At 45.6% G+C, this 19,666-nt stretch overlaps 1 protein-coding gene across 5 annotated transcripts in view; it reads right to left on the bottom strand.

Annotated features, from left to right (window-relative positions):
• Sec31 (secretory 31) overlaps positions 1-19,666 on the bottom strand; it is a 238,353-nt gene that overhangs the window by 163,043 nt on the left and 55,644 nt on the right. For all 5 annotated transcript variants that reach the window (XM_050195734.3, XM_050195737.3, XM_050195738.3 and 2 more), the window contains exon 10: positions 5,916-6,149. In XM_050195734.3, coding sequence (XP_050051691.1) covers positions 5,916-6,149 — 234 coding nt within the window. The remainder of the gene's footprint in view (positions 1-5,915; positions 6,150-19,666) is intronic.

Below are 19,666 nucleotides of genomic sequence, written 5' to 3'. Positions count from 1 at the left end.
GTGGACTTCGTTGTGCCAGGATTCGACTGTACTCATTTATTTCAGTATCCTAGGATTGTGGGGGCACGAGAATGAACAATATTCATCTGTTTCTCTCAAGTGACCCAAACTGGTAGTACTAACAATTGTCCAAGATAAGCATGAGATGCATTTGTACTCATAAGGAAACAAGCAAACGAATTGACAGTGACAGAATTGACACAATTTCAAATAACCAAAGACGACAAGTTTAAGAAATTAGGAATGAATCCAGTTGTAACAATTCAGTTGACTGCTAACTATGAATGTCTGAGAGAACTTGTGCGATACAGCTTACAATGTGCCCATTTAGGGATCACTGGAAAACAGGCAAACGACATGCCAGTGTGGTGGTCAAACAGGCAGCCAGCATTGCAAGAGAAAAACTGGTTGTGTCAGTGCAAAGCCAGCCAGGTGACCCAAATCATAGCAAAAAAAAAAAAAAAGACATTTCTTCATGGCATTTCAGCATCCTCATAGAACATTCAAGTGCACCTTCTTGCCAAGCAAAATGTGTTAGGATTGAGTTTCAAGGTTTCTGCAATCTGCATAGGCAAAGCTAATATTATCAAATAATTTTTTTTAATTTAGGTCTTTTCAAAGCATACAACATGTGACTACTATAAATTTTCACATTTCTCAATAAGGCAGCCTGAAGGCCTGCCACCATTCTGCTACCATGGCCACACAGTAATAGGTGTGGAATGCAAAAACAATTTAATATTTAAATTTAGGGGCACATTGAAGAACACAAGGCAGCGAAAGTTTACCTAGAGCCTCCCACTATGGCTTCCCCCACAAGCCACAAGCATAGCTTTTGGACACAAAACAGCCTCAAATGAATTGAGGGAACTGAAGTGCAAGCATTCGGATGAACGACTTCTCCGAAATCCTCAAGTTAAGGAACATTGCAGACAGCTTATAGAATTGTACAGTAGTACTTAGGAAGAAAAATAGGCCACTGCACAATAATACCTGGAAACGATCACAATGTTAAAAGGTGTGTACAAAAATATGGCACCATAGTAAAAAGGTGTATCAAAAAGTTTTCAGAGCACCTCTGCTGAGAAAAAGTACATTAAGTACTTAAGCTTGACCAGCATTGCCTTCAAAATAGACATATTACACAGCAATGCACTGGTCTCTGCGCTCCTGTCCCTGCTAGTATGCAGCTTGGCAGTCATTTTGCACAACTTAAGCACGCCCACGACCTCATCAATTCTCACTATTTTAGCAACGGTATGAAAATGACAAAATCTAAACTTCATCTTCGAGAAAAAGAGAAGTCGGCAGCAGCTAAATCAGGTAAAGAGGGCAAGTGTCGGAGCAATAATGCAGTGGTTGAAGAAAAACTGATGAATTAGCAGTGCTTGGTGAGATGGTGCAGTGTTATTGTGGAGAATCCATGTGTTCTCTCAAATGCCACAAACGTCACGAGTAAAACTGCATATCAATGGTCTAGCCCAAGGGTACAGGCAAAAATACAGGCAAGCCTTAGAGGGCACTAAATAATTTAATGTAATACCTTTTCTACCCCCAGTTTTGGCTTAGTTTCGCAGGAGGCGACTGTGTTGTGACGATGACACAGAAGGCGGTCACATAAGAGCAGGACAGACCTCACAATGTTTTTGCACTTGCTCCAGCTCACTGCATCGCCTCCTATGCTGCTTCTAACAGTCCCCTTCTAGGAAATGAAAGTGAAATTGGCTACAGAAAAGCTATATGTTAAATTATTTAGGGCACTCTCAGGAATGCCCATATTTTCTCTAGGGTTTCAAGGTCTAGTACTTTCATTTAACAAAAAAAAAAAAAACAAAATATGAGTAAAATACAGTGTCGGTACTCCTTTAATAGGAAGTTTAAAGTGTAAACTAAACTGTAGTTGCTAAATAAAATTGTAATGTGTTGATGTTTAAAAAATGCAATACAGTAAACTCCCGTTAAGACGAACTCGATTAAGCCAAATTCTCATACATAACCGAACAATATGGGAACATTTGGTTGGTTTTCCATAGACTCACAGTAAAAACAAAAAACCACTTAAGGGGGAAGAGGGGTTTAGAAACTTTTTTTTTACTAAATTTAATTAAAATTGTCAGCCAGACAGTTTTTCATGCTGACTTCAAGAATATAATTACTTTTTAAATTCACGGAATGGTTCCAGATTTAATTAAAATTAATGACCTATTATCTGAAGAGTGTCAGCCAGAATGTTTATATATAAAGACATATGGCTGGATACTACAAAGTGTGAGCAACACAACCGTAGGATTACTTTTATTATATTGCAGGTATTACCAATTTTACAGCAATTTGAAGTTCGATCTCAAGATATGGCAATCATGTGGTATAATTAGTAGCTAGATTTTAAAATTTACAAATGCTAAATTAAGAAATCTACTGTTAGCATTGTGTAGTACACACATGTAGCTACATGCCGCCGTTAAAACTATGGTTATATGTGCCCTGAAGACCGAGATCACTTCTGCAAGTTTTTGAAAAATGCCAAAAATGAGATTCTGAGAAAACTTGAAAAAACAAAATGAGCTTATTTTTATAACAGAACACCACAAAATATTTGAATGTATAAAAGTGCTATTGCATTAGTAGCCTCCAGGAATGTTGCCTGTCTGGCTAGTGTCACTACAGTGATGCCTTCTGAGCAGCCGCTGCAAGTTTTCAGCAAATGCATGCTCAGCAGACGTAGCCGCCATCTCGTTTGTCCTGGCAGCCGTGTCGTCAACACCATGTAGTAGTTCCGATTTTCGGTCAGTAGCAGGAGTTGGCGTTAATGCTTAAAATTTTCCTTGAGCTTCACTGTCAATACGCCGCAAAAATTCCAGCTACAGAATAGTAGCGTCGTGCCGAAACTTCGATAAACACAGCCGTTGTCAGGAGCGCTTCGGGGGACTAGGCCTAACATGTCATCGGGATCTCCGGCGTCGCTCGACTGCGGGAGCGGGTGGGCTAAATATAGTCCGACGTAGCGTGAGCGCACGCACACGTTATGTCACGTTGGCGAGAACACCAGCATCTATTGTTAGACCAATGGTACGACACACTGCTGCAGCCAACGTAACCGGACGCAGCCAACGGACTCCGACGCTCCCCCGTGCGCCGATAACGTCGGACTATAAATGCGCCTTATCGATGTCATCGGGAAGCGGCGCGACGGAGTGTCATTTCTCGACGTTGTACGCCAACTTTCTGTTCCTTTTTTTTTTTCCTATATTTGAACTTCATAGCGAACTTCGCAGTCGAGGTCAGCATCGCTGTCAGCGTGGGAAACCTCGTTGGCACACACGGCATGTGCAGAGCTGCCGCGTAGTGATGCAGACAATGCCAGTCTAGCCAATGGTGGGGCTAGCCGAGGGTCACGTGCCTTTGTTGACCAATTACAGCACGCATTGGGTCTTCGTTTTGAGGCGGAATTCCTTCACTGCCAATGTGCGGACAGAGCCGGTGGTGGCGGGAAAATGAGGACGAGAGACTGCTCTTTCAAACAATATATGGGTGGGTGTGACCGAATGACTGTGGGGGCCGTCACGCGCGGTAGAAAAGGCGCTTTTTTGCGGAAAATTTGGCTCATATTTAGCCCACTCTGGTGCCAAAAATTTATATTACGGCTAAAATATCGATTCAGAATGCGCAAAATTTGGCGAAGTGGTAGAATAATAGTTGGAAATTCCAAAAATACCATTTTCGAAATATTGACTTTTTCGAGATTCTTTGGTCTCTAAAACCCGTATCCCCCCTTAATAAGAACTGCTTCACATATAATCTATAGTTAAGACGAAGTTTCACAGTGACCGCCAACGCTGGTAATTCCATGCAGCGGGGATTGCAGTGTTGGCAGGGCAGCCATGGGACAAAAAAAAAGAAAGAAAGAAAAAGAAAAAAAAGGAAGAAAAAAAAGCTCCCTGGGACAGCGCAGAGGGAGGGAGTGAGAAGTGAGAAACAAAAGAATGTCTCGCGCATCGCAATGAGTCCCTCAATTCAGCAGAAATAGCAATATTTCCGTTTTTATAAGTCGCTGGCATAGTCGTCAGCCTTGTTGCCGATGCCTCCTCGAAACAGAAACTAGCAATGCCTAGTCAATCTGGTTGTATCGCTGGCTGCTCTCAAACCACAAGAAAAGCCAAGCCAAACCACTAAGCTATAAAGGTTGCATTTGCGATTTCCACTATTTGTCATGAAAGCTCCGTTTGATCTTATTCACCGTTCATGGCCTGCTGATCCCATTGGCAACACAGGAGCAGCGTCGCTCTCAAGACTGACAAAGCTCGAAGAGTGTGAAAAGGAATAGTATACGCCAAAAAATCACGGCCGCAGACTGTCTAGGCCAAAAGTATGCACGCGTATATGCGCATAGCAAGACGTTTGCAAACTTGGAGCATATTTTGAGACGATCACTTTTGAAGATACTGTACATTCACTTACGCGATATTTCGCGTGACTATCCTCAGACGCGTCAATGGGTGGCAGTGCTTCCGCACTGTGCCAAAATGCCGTCACTCATAGATGCTGATGAGTCTTGTGCTAGTCACCCGAAATTGAAGGTATTCCTGACAGTGATGATCCAAGAATACAGCACACCATTTTTTGGCCACTTGTGGAACAAAGTCAATTTCTGGCGAATCCAGTATTTCAGATGATTATTACGGCTTTCTGGCAGTCTCTGTGGAGTCCATGACAAGTTCTTTATCTGTGTGTGTGTGTGTGTGGGGGGGGGGGGGGGGTCACTTTTGATAACATGAACAAATTTTCACGGTTCCGTCGAGTTTGTCTTAAAGGGAGTCTACTGTATTTTTAAATATGCCATTCAAAACTATGGAATGGTTGTAATGAAAAAAGAAAAAAGGATCATTTGCGTGCCTATGCAAGCTTATGCTGCTATCTCTAGGCACCAACGGAACTAAGGGATAAAATTTTTCATATAGCGACATACACCATGTGGAGAAGTGAGCAAAAGCAGAGACTGCAGGTTCCATAAAGAAACAGCTTAGTCCAAAAGTGACAAGCACACTATGGTCTATTAAGTGCCAAGTTCTCGTTGCTAGGTTGTATGCGTGTCCTGCGAGACTATGCAGTTCTCTCGCAGAACCTTTGGTCCATGTACTTTCGCTCATGGGAGTAGACTGTATCATGGGCATACATGTATGTATAAAAAATACATAAGAAAAAATTGACAGTACATTTGAAAAAGAAAACAAAACTCCATTGTTACTTTAGGTTTATAATTCTATGATCATTAAAGGACAAATGCAACAAAATTATCGACTATGTAAAAAGTGTAGTTTCAGATAGTGCAGATCTAGAGCAGCCTCCATGTGAAATTTTATGTTTTATATAAAAAGCTTGCAAAAATGTAAGCTCCTTTACCAAAATGGAAGGAAAAAAGTTTTTTAACGCCGTTATAACCGCTTACCAGAAGTGATGCATGACTGAGACTAAACAGTGCCCACAGTGGCTCACGGCATGCTTGAAAAATCTCGAAGACGACATGCTGACACTTTCGTCATGTCCGTTAACCACCAGGTGCACACATAGTCTGTTTAGGTGCTGTTTAAAGGCTGCTAAGAACAAAACTACACACTAACCAGAGCTGTAGCTTTGACAAAATTGCTTTAATAGCATAGGATACACATATAACCAATTTAGGCAAAGTTAAATTTCGTTGCAGTTAGAAAAATTGGTTCCCGCAGGACGTCTCCCCTAAAGATATACCACAAGGACAATTTACAGCTAGTTTCGGTAGTTGGGACATGCAGTGTTGACACAGTATATTTTAAATACCAAGTAGGAAAGCTAAATCTACAACTCAAGTTACACAGTCAACCTAGTGACAAACAGCAGCACTTGTGCCACTGGCCAAAAGTACCTCATGTGGCACACACCTGAAGAAAAGACCAGGCAAGCCTCAAGTTTGGGTCTCCCTGACAGTCTTGAACCTTGCGTTGGCAGAAGTCAGCAAAAGTGCCTGTACTTAATGCAGCCTCCAGTTCAGATGACCTAGTCATTAGGGCCTGTTCTGTTACTACTTGACTGATGTGGATCAGTTGAGCCACAGGCACACCACCTGACTGCTGCTGTGGCTGCTGCTTGGTAAAGGAAATCAGCTTTCCTCCAAACTGCAAAAGCAAGAAGAATATGGCACACCAGCTGTCAAAAGCAAAGAAACAGATAGCGAGTTGAAAGATATCTAGCAAGATTAATGCAATACAATGCACTAAGAATAGCATTTTCTGTGTGGAGAAAAAAAAGAAAGCAGCAAATAAGCATTTTTAGTCACAAACATCTGAAATAAGCAATACTGGCACCAATGCCCAAAATAGGCATTCATGAGCACTAACAAAGCAGCCCAAATGAACTTATTTCCCTATTCATGCTCAAAATGAAAATGGTATGGCCAGGATGCAGATAAAAAAATTTTGATATTTAGTAATCAAATTTTCAAAATTCAAATTAAAGATATAACTAAATTTTCAAATTCAATATTATTTTAACTTATTCAAAGAATGTTCAATTTTCCAAACTGAAGATTGGATTAAAATTTAGTAACAAGCTCTCACTGCACAATTATGTTGTGTTGTAACAAGTGCAAAAACGGCTGCCAGCCTTTACTATCCCTCACAATAATTGCTAATCATCTCTAAGAATGCTTAGCAATCTTCCCTGCAAGCTAGCCTCATCATTTACAATTGGCCGGAAAGCCATCACACGTACAGGTGAATAAATTCCATTAAGAAACTGAAATGTTTCTAAATGAACTGCACAACAGAAATTTAGGTTTTAGAAGAAAACATTGAATCACCAGCATGACCTCTTTTCATCCATGCAAGACAAGAAAAGCAACAATAAGCATTTTGTTCACAAATAAAGCTAACCCTGTTTCAAAAAGAAGAAAAAAACAATACATATTGTCAAGCTGTAGTGATGGTGAAGAATTAAACACTACCAAAAGTGTGATAAGAATTTTACTTTTCATTGGGCGAACCTGTGCCCAGAAAGACAAGCAACGCTCAAATCACAGCAATAGCAACACACACAGTCAGTCGTCAAAATCTGAGCCCATGGGTTAAATTCGTATTACATGTATCAACATGGGCACATTCTGATTAGACAAGTCTTTTTCACTGTAAAATAGGTGACATAGAATTTCATAGAATAAGCATGTCTTGCGCTGAGCAAGAACTTGATAACAGTAATAACCTGGTGAGAGATGGTCACTGGCAAAAAGCAAAACAATGTATGCATGACAATACAGTCGAACCCGCTTATAACGAACTCAACAGCTTCCCAAAATGTGGTCATTGTATCAGTAGTTAATTATATGTGAACCCACCCTTCAAAATGAACCTGCAAAAGTTGCCAGAACTGAAGCTCGTGTCGGCAGTTACGATTCGACACCACTTTGGTCCGAAACTCAGATTTTCAGTATATTAATTTTTGTTCCCATCACTTTCCAGCATTTAGCTGCAAGTTCCCATTAAAGAGGGCATGACACCCAATTTTTTATCATAATCTGTATTATGCGAGTTAATCATTGTGAGCTCAATGGCAAAATTTTAGCGCATTTGAGCCAGCACGTAATTTGTAATTTAATTCTTTATATTACACTCAAACGTCATAACAGTCGAGCAATACTGATGTGCTCGCAAGCCGTGACATCGCAAGCTGCATGCTTGCTGAACGAGCATGTATATTCCAGCAAACAATCCATGTTTCAGCTGCATGTGCATACGAGAAACTTATGCTTTGTTTAGCTTAGCATTGGAATTTAATTGCAGCAGTTGAAACAGTGCCACCGCAGCGCCCTTCTACCACTGTGGGGTGCCACAGCTAATGAAGCAAGGAGTGCTCTGTATCGTCTCTTCAGGTTTCCCAAGGAGCCCGTCAAGTGTAAAGCGTGGGAGATGAATGTGGGCAGGAAGGACTGGCGCTCATTTGACACTTCTGTTTTGTGCTTGGAAGACTTCCCGCCAGACAGCTACGACGATTTGCGCCTGCTCGCCGAGTTCGGGATACCCGTGAAAAAGCTGAGGCTGTGGCCAGACACGTTGCTGACTGTATTCGCGCACTGACCCATCCAGCAGGCAGTGCCCCGGCCAAACGGCAGCCTTGGTATATTTTGTTTACCAATGTAGGGTGCAATAAAGAAAGTTCAAGTAAAGGTTCAGCCAATGTGTACATCGCGCAAAATCCTTGCACCACGGACACATGTGTGTGGGTATTTGTTTACATTTGCCACACGCAATTACAGAAGGGGAAAAAAAGATAACTGGTAGGAACGCGTGGCAGCTTAACAAAATCGTAGTTTTGTTGAGTACGGATCTGAGAGACATGCATGCATGGAATGCATGCCAGCAAAAAATCCATGTGCATAACAATCTGCATTGTCCAAAGTAGCGGCAGACTTCGTCTCCCATGAACAGCTGGCTAAGCAGCTGCACACATTAAATATTAAATAACACTATAGTACTCAACAGTGCGGAAGGGCATCACTAGCGTCTCACGTTTCACATTTTCAATGCTGTCTTCGTCACTAAATCTGGTGGCGATGGGGTCGAAGTCAAAATGTGACACTACTGCTGCGTCTGCTACTCAAAGATTCGTCACTTGCTTCTTCATGCGAAGTTGGCGGTATTGAGGACAGGGCACACAATATATGGAGCAAGTATGGCAACCAATAGCAGCTATGCTCCAACCTCACGTGGTGCAGTGGCCGATTTTGTAGCAGATGATGGCTCGGCTCCATGCAGCACATGACGTCCCACATGACATGGCAATACGTGTAGTATCACGATCGGCACCAGAGGACGGGGCTTAGAGCTGGCGAGTTCCAGCTCATATTTTGGACAAATGCACTTTTACAGCCCTGTTTTTACAGCCCTGTTTTTTATGATAGACCCTCTACTACAATTTCTTGTTGAAAATCGCAAATTGTCCGGTGATCGTGTCATGCCCCATTTAAAAATCTCATCTAAAGAACGACACGCAGCGTTGTAGCTATTTCAACATGGTGCCCGGCCAGTTCCATGCACCTGCAGTTTTGAATGCATGAGAGCAGCCAACGCCATTTTCTCTTCAATAGCTTGTGATATATTTTACTATAAGCGGGACACGAGTGGATTCTCCATACGATTACAAAGCATTTTAGTTGGTTGGAAGCAGAAAGTACTGCGGCATGTCGGAATTTTGCAAAGGTCCTACCATTATGGCTGCAGCATCCGCCACCTGTGTGCCAAAAGCTGCAAAGCTACATTTTCTATGTTGCTTCGGCCGAAAAAAGTACAAAAGGTAGAACGGCATCACAAACCATAATGAGCAACAACATAAACGAAGCGTCAACGAACCATGAGCTCCCGATGAGGCACAGTAATTGCCAACACTTTGCAACTTTGTGTGGCAGTGTCGCATTTACACCGACTCAGGCCACATGAATAGCAACAGCAACAACAAGATAGCGACACTTGAACAGCCGTTGGTTCAAATTGGAGTGCTATTCTGGACATTGTCACATTCCACCATATAGTCAAATTTGGTAAGAGTGGCATTTTCAGCCAATCAGAGAGGCCCACAGGGCTTCTATGGCCTCCGAGTGGCTCAAAATGCCATCGTTACCAAATTTGTCATTATAGTGAAATTTGACAATGTCTAGAACAGCACCCTTGGTCCAAATCGTCCAAATAGGCATAGTTCACATAGTGCAGCACGGAGAAATGTGCAGAGGGCTGCCACCGTGGCCTTCGAGATAGCACCAGCACACACGCACGCCCGTGCTATCTCGAAGGCCACAGTTGCTGTGCAGCCTTGGTCTCGCCTTGAAGAACGCTGGAGACATGCCTTGAAAGCATGGTTACCCTAGCATGGTTGAAAACGACCGACTCTGACTGTGGCGCTCGCTCATCCCGGCGGTTGTATCTTTGTCATGATTGGACTGGAACGGGGTACTCTACCATGCTCCCAGCATGGTCACGTTTCTGCGCTTTGAAACTTCCATGCTTCTGGTTTGAGGTGTTTGTTATACAGTCGAACCCGGCCATATCAAACTTGCAAAAGAATGCCTATCAGTTCGATATAGGGCATAATTCGATATAAGCCTGCTAAAGAATTGAACATCATAAAAGCACATACCATTTATAAAATTGCTTTATTGATGAAACTAGCTTAGTTCTGTATGAAACAGTCCTGTATTTTATTCTGCTTGGGCAATCTGCTTGGGCAATTTGGACATTGTCTAAAGAGTCGGAGCAGCTGAGGCCGCAACCTTCCACATCCGTGCAGAAGCACCAGACTAGTGCGAGTGCACCAATCACCTCAGAGGATGTGGGCAAAGGACCATCGTTGCTTTCTTCATTGTGCTCACTTTCACTCGTGCTCAGTACAATGTTGGCAATGTGGTCTTCGTTTTTGGGCTTGCCCATGGTCACGACACCATCATCTGCACTCACAAACTCATCAACCGTTGATTCCTCAATGGCCTCCAGAAATTCTGACAGCCCGCTCCAAACTTCAGCAACACCGGCAATAGCTTCGTTGCACTCATCAGAATTTACAAACATTAACGGGCATGCAGAAGCTGCCACGTCTGATGCAATTTCGGATGAACCACTTATACACGGCCATGCATACACGTTGGTAGCCACGGGCACCAGGTCGTGAGTTTGTCCGCTTTAGCCCTTATCTCTCCCTTATTTTTTCAAGATCGTGCTGAGGGTGCTCCTCAGAACCTTGCATGCTGCGGGGACATCTGACATCTCACCGCGTTCGACCCACTTTATGATTTCAAGCCTCACGGCGAAAGGCGAATTGTGCTGATTCATCACGGCAAGCATGCAGGAGAAGGCCCACAAGGCCCAAACACAATGAACCAGAAAAGCAGCGAGACAACTCGCACTTGCACCATCTTGCACGACGAGGGCACATGAGCCTCTGATTGGCTGTCTGAGTAAGCGCTGCGGCCAGGCCAGGATAAATTTTTGCAGGGGGGTGTCGACAGCTCGCCCGACGCAGTACAGTCACGGTAGGGAGAGCGGGTGAATAAAGCCGCACCATCTAGTTTCCCTGCCGCCACAAGGGAAAGCCAAATTCTGAGGGCACTTTTGCGCCGCATGTCATTCAATATATTGCGAGTCGCTGCTATTTTTGTTCGATGTAACATAACTTTTGCTATATATACTCATTGTAACTATACCATGTTCAGAAACTGTACGATATACAGAATAATTCGATGTAGATGAGTTCAACTATAGCGGCACGGTGCTTTTGAATATGTTCGTTATATTTGCAGACAATTTCAATGGGCTGGGTCGGATAATTTAAATGCAGTGATATGTGGGCATGATAACTGATAGTTTTTTATACAGTGCAGACCATCTATAATGATATTGCCACCGCCGCCAGCAGCGTGCTCCACGGTTTAATTCCTACACACCCCGCGTGCCCGCTGACGAGCCCTAGCCATATCCCAGTTCCTTCCAGCGGCTGCAGCAGGGACGCGCGAACCGCAGTGACTCCCCCGTTTCCGCTCGCAGCCTCACACCACCACCGACACGACAACGACGCTCTCCATCACCTCGTCGTCGCTTGTTATCACCGCCGCCGCTGGGAAACTAGCTGGTGCGACCGACAGGGGTGAGGCCGCAATATGTTCATGTTCATGAAGACCCCCTTGTGTAATATTGTTTAAAAACAAAGTGTGTGTTTTAGTTGACAATGTGAGTGCTTTTGCTTTAGCTGACACTGGGGCGGCAGTTTCTGTTATGAGCCTGTCCTTCAAAAATCGTTTTGGACCAAAAGTTATGTTTTCTTGGGATCGGAACGCTACCTTTCGTGGAGTTGGCGGGGAAATGTTACGCCCACTTGGGGTCTGTTCTGTTTCAGTTACGATAGGGGAGCAGACATTTAGAAGTGAATTTACTGTGCTTGCACGTACAACGCATGACATTATTTTAGGAATTGATTTCTTGCGTGAGTGGGGGGCAACTTTGGATTGTGGAAGTGGCGCGATTTCTCTTCGCCGCGACGCGCGAACTTCAATGACAGATAGCACCAGTGATGCCGCCGCCGTTCTCTCCGTGTCACAAGATGTATGTTTGCCCCCTAAGACTGCAATGTTTGTACCTGTCAATACTTTTCACCCTCGTACAGGTTCTTGTTGTGGTTTAGCTGAGCCCGATTATAACAATGCGCTCAAGAAAAATGCGATAGTCCCTCGCTCCCTCGTTGTCACCACTGATGGTTGTACTCGTTTGTGGACAGTGAACATTTCAACCCAATCCATAACATTGCCGCTAGGACTTAAACTGGCAAGTTTTGATGAACAAGCCATTGTCAGCGTCAGAACGGTCGAAATCTCAACTGCCGAAAAAAAATCCAACCCTGATTCCAACCATCATAATTCTGCTGACTTTAAGCGCATGATTAACAAGTCGCTGTCTTCTAGGGAGCAGTGTCTGCTGGAAGCTGTGCTCGCTCACTACGCCAGTGTTTGATTTTGCTCAAGGCCAACGAGCGTCCCATACACCACCGGCGTCTCGTATGCAACACCGCATCCATACAGGGCAAGCAACGCCAATTCGTCAGAAGCCCTACCGCGTTTCACCTTCAGAGAGAAAAGTCATCGCCGAGCAGGTCGAAGAAATGTTACAGAAAGGAGTGATCCAGGAATCATGTAGCCCTTGGGCTGCTCCTGTAATCCTAGTCAAGAAAAAAAGACAACTCATGGAGATTTTGTGTGGACTATCGCCGCCTAAACACCATCACAAAGAAAGACGTGTACCCCCTACCACGAATAGATGACGCCGTCGACTGCCTCCACTCCGCGTCGTATTTCTCTTCTGTTGATTTGCGGTCAGGATATTGGCAGATTCCCATGCACCCCTCAGACAAGGAGAAGACAGCCTTCGTGACACCTGACGGTCTCTTTGAGTTCAACGTTATGCCCTTTGGCTTATGCAACGCTCCAGCGACATTCGAGCGATTTATGGATACCGTGCTCCGCGGACTCAAATGGGAAATTTGCATGTGCTATTTAGACGACGTCATTATCTACGGCCGGACATTTCACGAGCACAATCAGCGCCTGTCGATCGTTCTTGATTGTATCCAGCAAGCTGGCCTTATTTTAAACTCGAAGAAATGTCATTTCGGTGAGCGTCAAGCCCTCGTACTAGGCTTTCTGGTCGGCAAAGACGGCATACGACCAGACCCTGAAAAGATAGCAGCGGTTCGCGACTTCCAACAGCCACAAACAGTGAAAGACCTGCGAAGCTTTTTGGGCCTTTGCTCATATTTCCAACGCTTTATCAAGAATTTCGCACAGCTTGCCTCTCCCCTCACGTCTCTCCTTCACAAAGACACCCCATACTTGTGGACTGCTGACTGCGAGTCGGCGTTTCAACAGCTGAAATTTTTGTTGACTTCTGGACCGGTACTGCGGCATTTTGATCCGGAGGCGTCAACTGAGCTGCACACTGACGCCAGCGGTGCGGGTGTTGGCGCTGTGCTTGTTCAACTCTGCGATGGCCGTGAGCATGTCATTACCTACGCTAGTCGGACATTTACAAAAGCGGAGACAAACTACACCGTTACTGAACTCGAGTGCTTAGCAGTCGTCTTCGCCATTCAGAAGTTCCGTCTGTATCTACATGGCCGCGCATTCATGATAGTGACTGACCATCATTCACTCTGTTGGCTGGTTGGGCTGCGTGACCCATCTGGCCGGTTGGCCCGCTGGGCTTTGCGCCTTCAAGAGTACAGCTTTTCTGTTAACTACAAGAGCGGACGCTGTCACACGGATGCTGATTGCCTATCCCGTCTCCCTTCGCCGCACACTAAAGCTGAGGATGATGACTTCGACGACTACCTAGTTTCCATCTCTGCCGACTTTCCAGACCTGCGTACCTTCGAGAGCGAGCAACGTTGCGACCCTACTTTGAAATCCCTATGGGCAGCTGCACGTGAGCCAGCAGGAACAACACCATTTACTTTTCGTAATGGTTTGCTGTACAAAAAAAATTACTCGGCTGATGGTCCCCCATTGCTTCTAGTTGTGCCCGAAAACTTGCGCCCTGCTGTTCTTCGTTCCATGCATGACGATATCACGTCCGGGCACCTTGGCTTTACACGCACACTACACCGACTTAGACAGATTTTTCTGGCCCAAGCTCTGGAAAACCACGAAACAGTATGTCGCCAGCTGTACTGTTTGCCAGCACCACAAGCAAACGACGACGGCCTCAGCAGGCTATTTACAACCAGTTAAGCCACCGACGTTACCCTTTGAAAAAGTCGGCATCGACTTGCTTGGCCCGCTCCCAAAGACGTCAGCTGGCTACCGCTGGATTATAGTATGCGTAGATTATCTTACTCGCTACACGGAAACGGCGGCACTTCCATCTGCCACTGCAGCAGATGTCTCTTCATTTTTGTTGCATCACGTCATACTCCGTCATGGCGCTCCCCATGTTGTCATCAGTTACCGTGGACGGCAATTCACCGCCGACGTCGTTGAAGAACTTTTACGGCTTTGTGGTTCTGCATATCGTCATTCCACTCCTTACCACCCGCAAACCAATGGCCTCACGGAGCGGACGAATCGAACCCTTACCAACATGCTATCAATGTATGTCGCTGCTGACCACAAGAATTGGGACGCCGTCTTACCTTTTGTAACGTACGCGTACAATAGTGCTAAGCACGAAGTTACTGGATATGCGCCATTCTTTTTGCTGTACGCCCGCGCACCCCAGAGCTTTCTGGACACTATTCTACCTTTATCGTGCCAAGAAGATCCTTCCATCGCCCAAACTCTGTGTCGTGCTGAGGAAGCACGTCGACTGGCGCATCTTAGGACGTTGTCCTCACAAGGCAACAGCAAGATTCGCTATGATGCGCGGCATATCCCCGTCAGCTTTACGCCCGGTGATTATGTTTGGTTGTGGACACCTGTTCGCAAAAAGGGATTGTACCGCAAGTTTCTCGCCACTTACACGGGACCATTCGTTATACTCAGCCGCTTGAGTGATGTGAACTATGTCGTCGCCAAAGTGACGGCAAGTAATCGGCGTTCACGTGCGACGCAAGTTGTTCACGTGGCCAGACTTATACAATCACAGGTCCCTTTAACTAGCTCAGCGAGCTTCGTCTGCCCCCGGGGAAAATGTCGCAGCAGTGCGCGACTGAGGCAGAGAAAGAAGCAGGGTGCGCGCGTGATCTCGGGGTACTCTGCGCCGGCTGGGCCTAGCCTGTAGCTTCCATCTCGGATCTCGTTTCACCCTGTAAATAAACATCATTCGTAACAGTATATCGGGGGGAGGGGCATCGGCGTCGCCAGGGGGGGGCTCCGATGCCCCTCCCCCCGATACACACACACACATCTAAGTGTCATTACCAGAGATATGTCACCCAGATCAGTAGAGGTTTCTTTGTACTTTCCTCGACCTTCTCACTCGAAATTTTACGGGGGCTGATACCTTACTGCATCAGTATTGGCGCGGACGTGCACGGCTTTTAATTCATTGTATTGCTTTTTTTTCTGCAAATCCCGACAATAGGAGGACACGCGCAGTAGAAGCACTAGCGGCGGCAGTAGAAGCACTAGCACTAGCGGCGGCTGCCTCATCCGCATTTTCTCACTTCAACTTTTTTTTAAATTTCCGCTGTAAATGCCATGCTCATATACAATACATTTAAATATACACAAAGGACAAAGTTTATTGTTTTTTTAAAAGAGATGGAGGTAGCCAATTAAAAATTACTTGTAAAAGTATGGATAGCCTATGCCTAGACAATGAATGTGTTGCTGTATGTTCACCACACTTCAAATTGCTCTGCGTGCTTTTTTTACCATGAAAGAAACATATAGACTGCAATGACTCCTTGGGCAGAGTCTTTTATCAATGGCGTGTGAAATACACGTGAATGTTGTGTGTCTCAGTATTGCTTCTCTTTCCAGTAAGCAATTCTAACGACTCACGATAAAAACATTTATAATAATTTACAACATATATTAAGGATGGAAATATTGTCAGTTGTTGACGAATTTGACTTCGCCCTGCCATCTGTTAGCCGCCTGGTTAGCCCAGATGGTTGAGCGGCTGTCTCGTAAAGGTCGTGGTCCCGGGTTCGAGTCCTGGACCTGGACGAAGTTTTTCTTCAACTCCGAGGCTTTTCTTTCGAGGAACCCGTATGGGTTTCGTTTGTAGTAATTGATTGGTTGGATGTCTCAATTTTCCTTAATTAATATGTAGGGTGTACCAGTTAACTATCATGCGCCAAGATTTTAAAAAAGAACAATGCATTACTCGAAGTAAACCTAGTGCATGTTGTTTACAGTGAAGCGGATGCCAGTAATCTTTTCGTTGCTGAGATTTAATTAGGTAATTGTAAATAATTATCTAACTCGAACCGTACTATCCTAATTATCAGAGTATGAGTGAGGCATTTGAAGGCACAGCCAAGGGACATTTAACTGCGGTATCTTCAGCGACGTACTAATTTCGTACTAATTCTTTTCCGACTGATAAGTAAACCCCGCGAAATATGTAGAATACCGCGTGACTGCGCTCCCACCCCGGATCATAAAGCAGCCCCCTCGAACAGGGTCCCTGTGAGCTATCCAGAACGAAATAAAGTCGAACCCCGCAATAAGGCAACCACTGGGGAACGAATTTTTTTTCGTTCTCATGATAATTTTGTTGTCACGAGAATGGACAAATAAGCAAACCCATTAGTTTCCAAAACCAAAATTTAATGAAAAAAAGTCACTTATGTCGCTCTGCTTTCCGTTTCTGTGCAGAAGCTTCAAGACTCGGGTCTCACAGCTTGATTAGCTATGCATAGCTTTGTCGTCGTCGTGGACACCGAGGAAAGTCCAAATAATGTTGAAAGCATCAAGCATGTCACGCAAGTTTGCTTGCCTTTCTTGTGCTTAGTTTTTGCCACCCTCGTAGTCACTCTCCTGATGTCCTTTGCGCACACTGTTGATAACAGTGTCGTTGCTGAACTCCTCATGCACGATCAAGTTGGCATTGGCACGCAAAAAGTCGGGAAGTCTATGGGGCAGTGTCAGCAGCCGGTGTCATCATGTGAAATGTCACATGCCTACATGGTTGCCAATAGATGGGCTAGCAAAACACCGTTTAATGCAAACAAAATTTTTGCTATCATCATCGTCTGACCGAATGTAAACAGCAATAGGCATGCCAATGCTTGTTGGCGGACACGTATGTGCCAGACTTGTCAGATGAGTGAGCTGCTGTAATTTTCCTACCTCTGGGCTCTGTTACGATCGGCCTGCGGGGGTGGCATCCTTCAGAGAAGCGACCTTTGAACCCTTCCCGGCCCTCTGCGACAAGTCACTTTGGAGAACTGGCAACGCCAGCAAAGTTAACCGACCATGCACCACCTTCGGAGAACTGGAGACCACAGCAAAGTTAACCGACCATGCGCCTCCATCGAAGAGTCGGCGACGCCAGCAAGGCTAGCCACATTCGACGGACCGAGTATTGTTACTCGATACGGTGTCGCCTTCATGGTCTACTAGCAGCAAGAGAGCTGCTGGAAAAGGGTGTTTTGCAGTGCGTTTTCACAGGCCCCAGAATTCATCACAGTCTGCTGACACTCGTGGCGGCTACCTGAGAAGTCAGCTCTGGAATCAAGAGGCGCCCGCTGGGGTCAAGCGTGACAACCTGTCTACGAGGACCCGCTCAACTCGGTGGGTTCTGGGAATCTAAAGTGGGTATGTGAGTGTGTGAGCCCTCCCCCTCAAAGGCGGGTCGACTACACCTCCAACGACTGTGGACGGCCCGATTGGACGAAGGTTGGACGGCTGTTTTCCCTCACCTAGGGATCTAGGAAGAAGAGAGGGATTTTAAGCAGCAGTTTGTCGGCTGCTAGGTGTGCTCGTGTGATGCGTGGTCATGTGCTGTGTGCTTCGTCTTGTGTGCTACATTTGGGAGTCATGCTAGACTGTTGAAATGTATCTCCTGTCGTAATGTAAATATTGTAAATAAATCCCGTATTCCTAGTTCTCTATGAAGAGCAAGTTCCTCCCTGCAACCGCGTCCCAAGCGTGAGTGAGTTGGACGACAGCATGGGCCAGCTACCACATCATTACATGCCAGACCACAAATCCTACAACTGGTTGCCAGCGGTGGGAAGCTCCACCCTTCAACTACGTCTAAACCTTACAACTGTGTCAAATTAATACTGCCAGTGAATTAGTCTCATGCAGGCACAGAACAGGCCACAACAGTACCAAAAACACGACCGATGATCACCTAGTAACGGGTACCACACGAGTGCAGAGTGCTCCCAGCTGTTTACTGTGGAGCGAATGGAAGCTGTCCAATTCTATGGTGCAACGCACCTGAACCATTACTCTCGGTCGCAATTGCATCGATGGTTTCCCCCACGATATAATCCACATGAAAATAAAGTTTTCTTGACGCTTTGCAATGCTAGAAAACCGCGGTCTCTTGGATTCTGAAAAATGGCCAAAAGACCGCTGGCAGGCTAGAGCTATAGCATTCCATGGGGTGCGCTCGATGAGCAAAGTTTTATCTCTCTAAAGAGCACTTCTGGTGCTGAAACATGCCGAAAAGCACAAAAGAAGTGACCCTCCAATTATAAGTGCCCTGTTCGACGTGGGCAACTACATTAACAAATCGGTAAGATGACTTTGGGGAAGCCAGTCTAGAAATTTGCTCGCCGCTCGCCATAATCAGCCTGCATCGCAATAAAACACCGCCCCTAGCTTCGTTGAACTTTTGATGGTCCAAATAGACCAATAACTTGCCAAAAACACGAAAAATTCGAGCGTCGCCAGCGGGGAGCCAGGCTGTCAATATGGCGGATCAATGTAAGCTGGTGTTTCCCCGGCGATTTTTTCGAGCCAGTCAGGCTCAATTTGTGCAATTCTGCTTTAGACAAACAGTCTAAATGCGTGGTAGGGTAATTGAATTTTGTTCCTAGACATTTGTCAATGGCATGGGCGCGACGATGCGTGAACACCAACACTCGAACCATGGAATTAGCACAGTTTCGTCGAGAACGGTATGCTGACAAACTCTCGTTTTGCAAACTTCATGGCTGCACACCCCAGGAAAAAATTGCCTAGTGATCATGCAAAGCCCTTACTGCAAAACCATTCAGCCTTAACAATCGCACTGCGGACCCACAATGAGCGGCTGATCGTTTTTCAAACAACAATCGCAACCTCACACTCTAGCCACGGCATTTGTGGCGCTTTCCAGCGCAATACTCGCATAGTCTTCTGTGACCTCCGCACCCACCCTATAAAAGTGCCCCCCCACTGCCTTCCCCCCTCATTTGCTCTCCAGTCTGCAGGCCGTTTGGACGCCAGTCACTCGCCTTCATGTCAACTCCTCGCCTCCTCGCTGCCAGTTTCGTCGTTGCTGCTCCTCCAAAGCTGCCCTCTTCCGGCCTGGCCTCCCGAGCACAATCTTCCACCAACGGGTGCCCTTCCACAGTTCCTGCTTCTTCGTCTCCACAACTCCGATCATCTTTCTTCCGCTACACGTTAAGCCGATGCCACGCCCGCCATTGCAACCGTCGTCATCACCAGTGTGCACTGACGAGGAAAGTGGGATGCCCTGACGGCGTTTTGAAGCTTTTGCCT

The sequence above is a fragment of the Dermacentor andersoni genome, chromosome 1 (assembly GCF_023375885.2).
Source record: "Dermacentor andersoni chromosome 1, qqDerAnde1_hic_scaffold, whole genome shotgun sequence".
Classification (NCBI taxonomy): Eukaryota; Metazoa; Arthropoda; class Arachnida; order Ixodida; family Ixodidae; genus Dermacentor; species Dermacentor andersoni.
The sequence above is the reverse complement of the archived record's forward strand: the minus strand, read 5'-3'. Positions and strand labels throughout refer to the sequence as shown.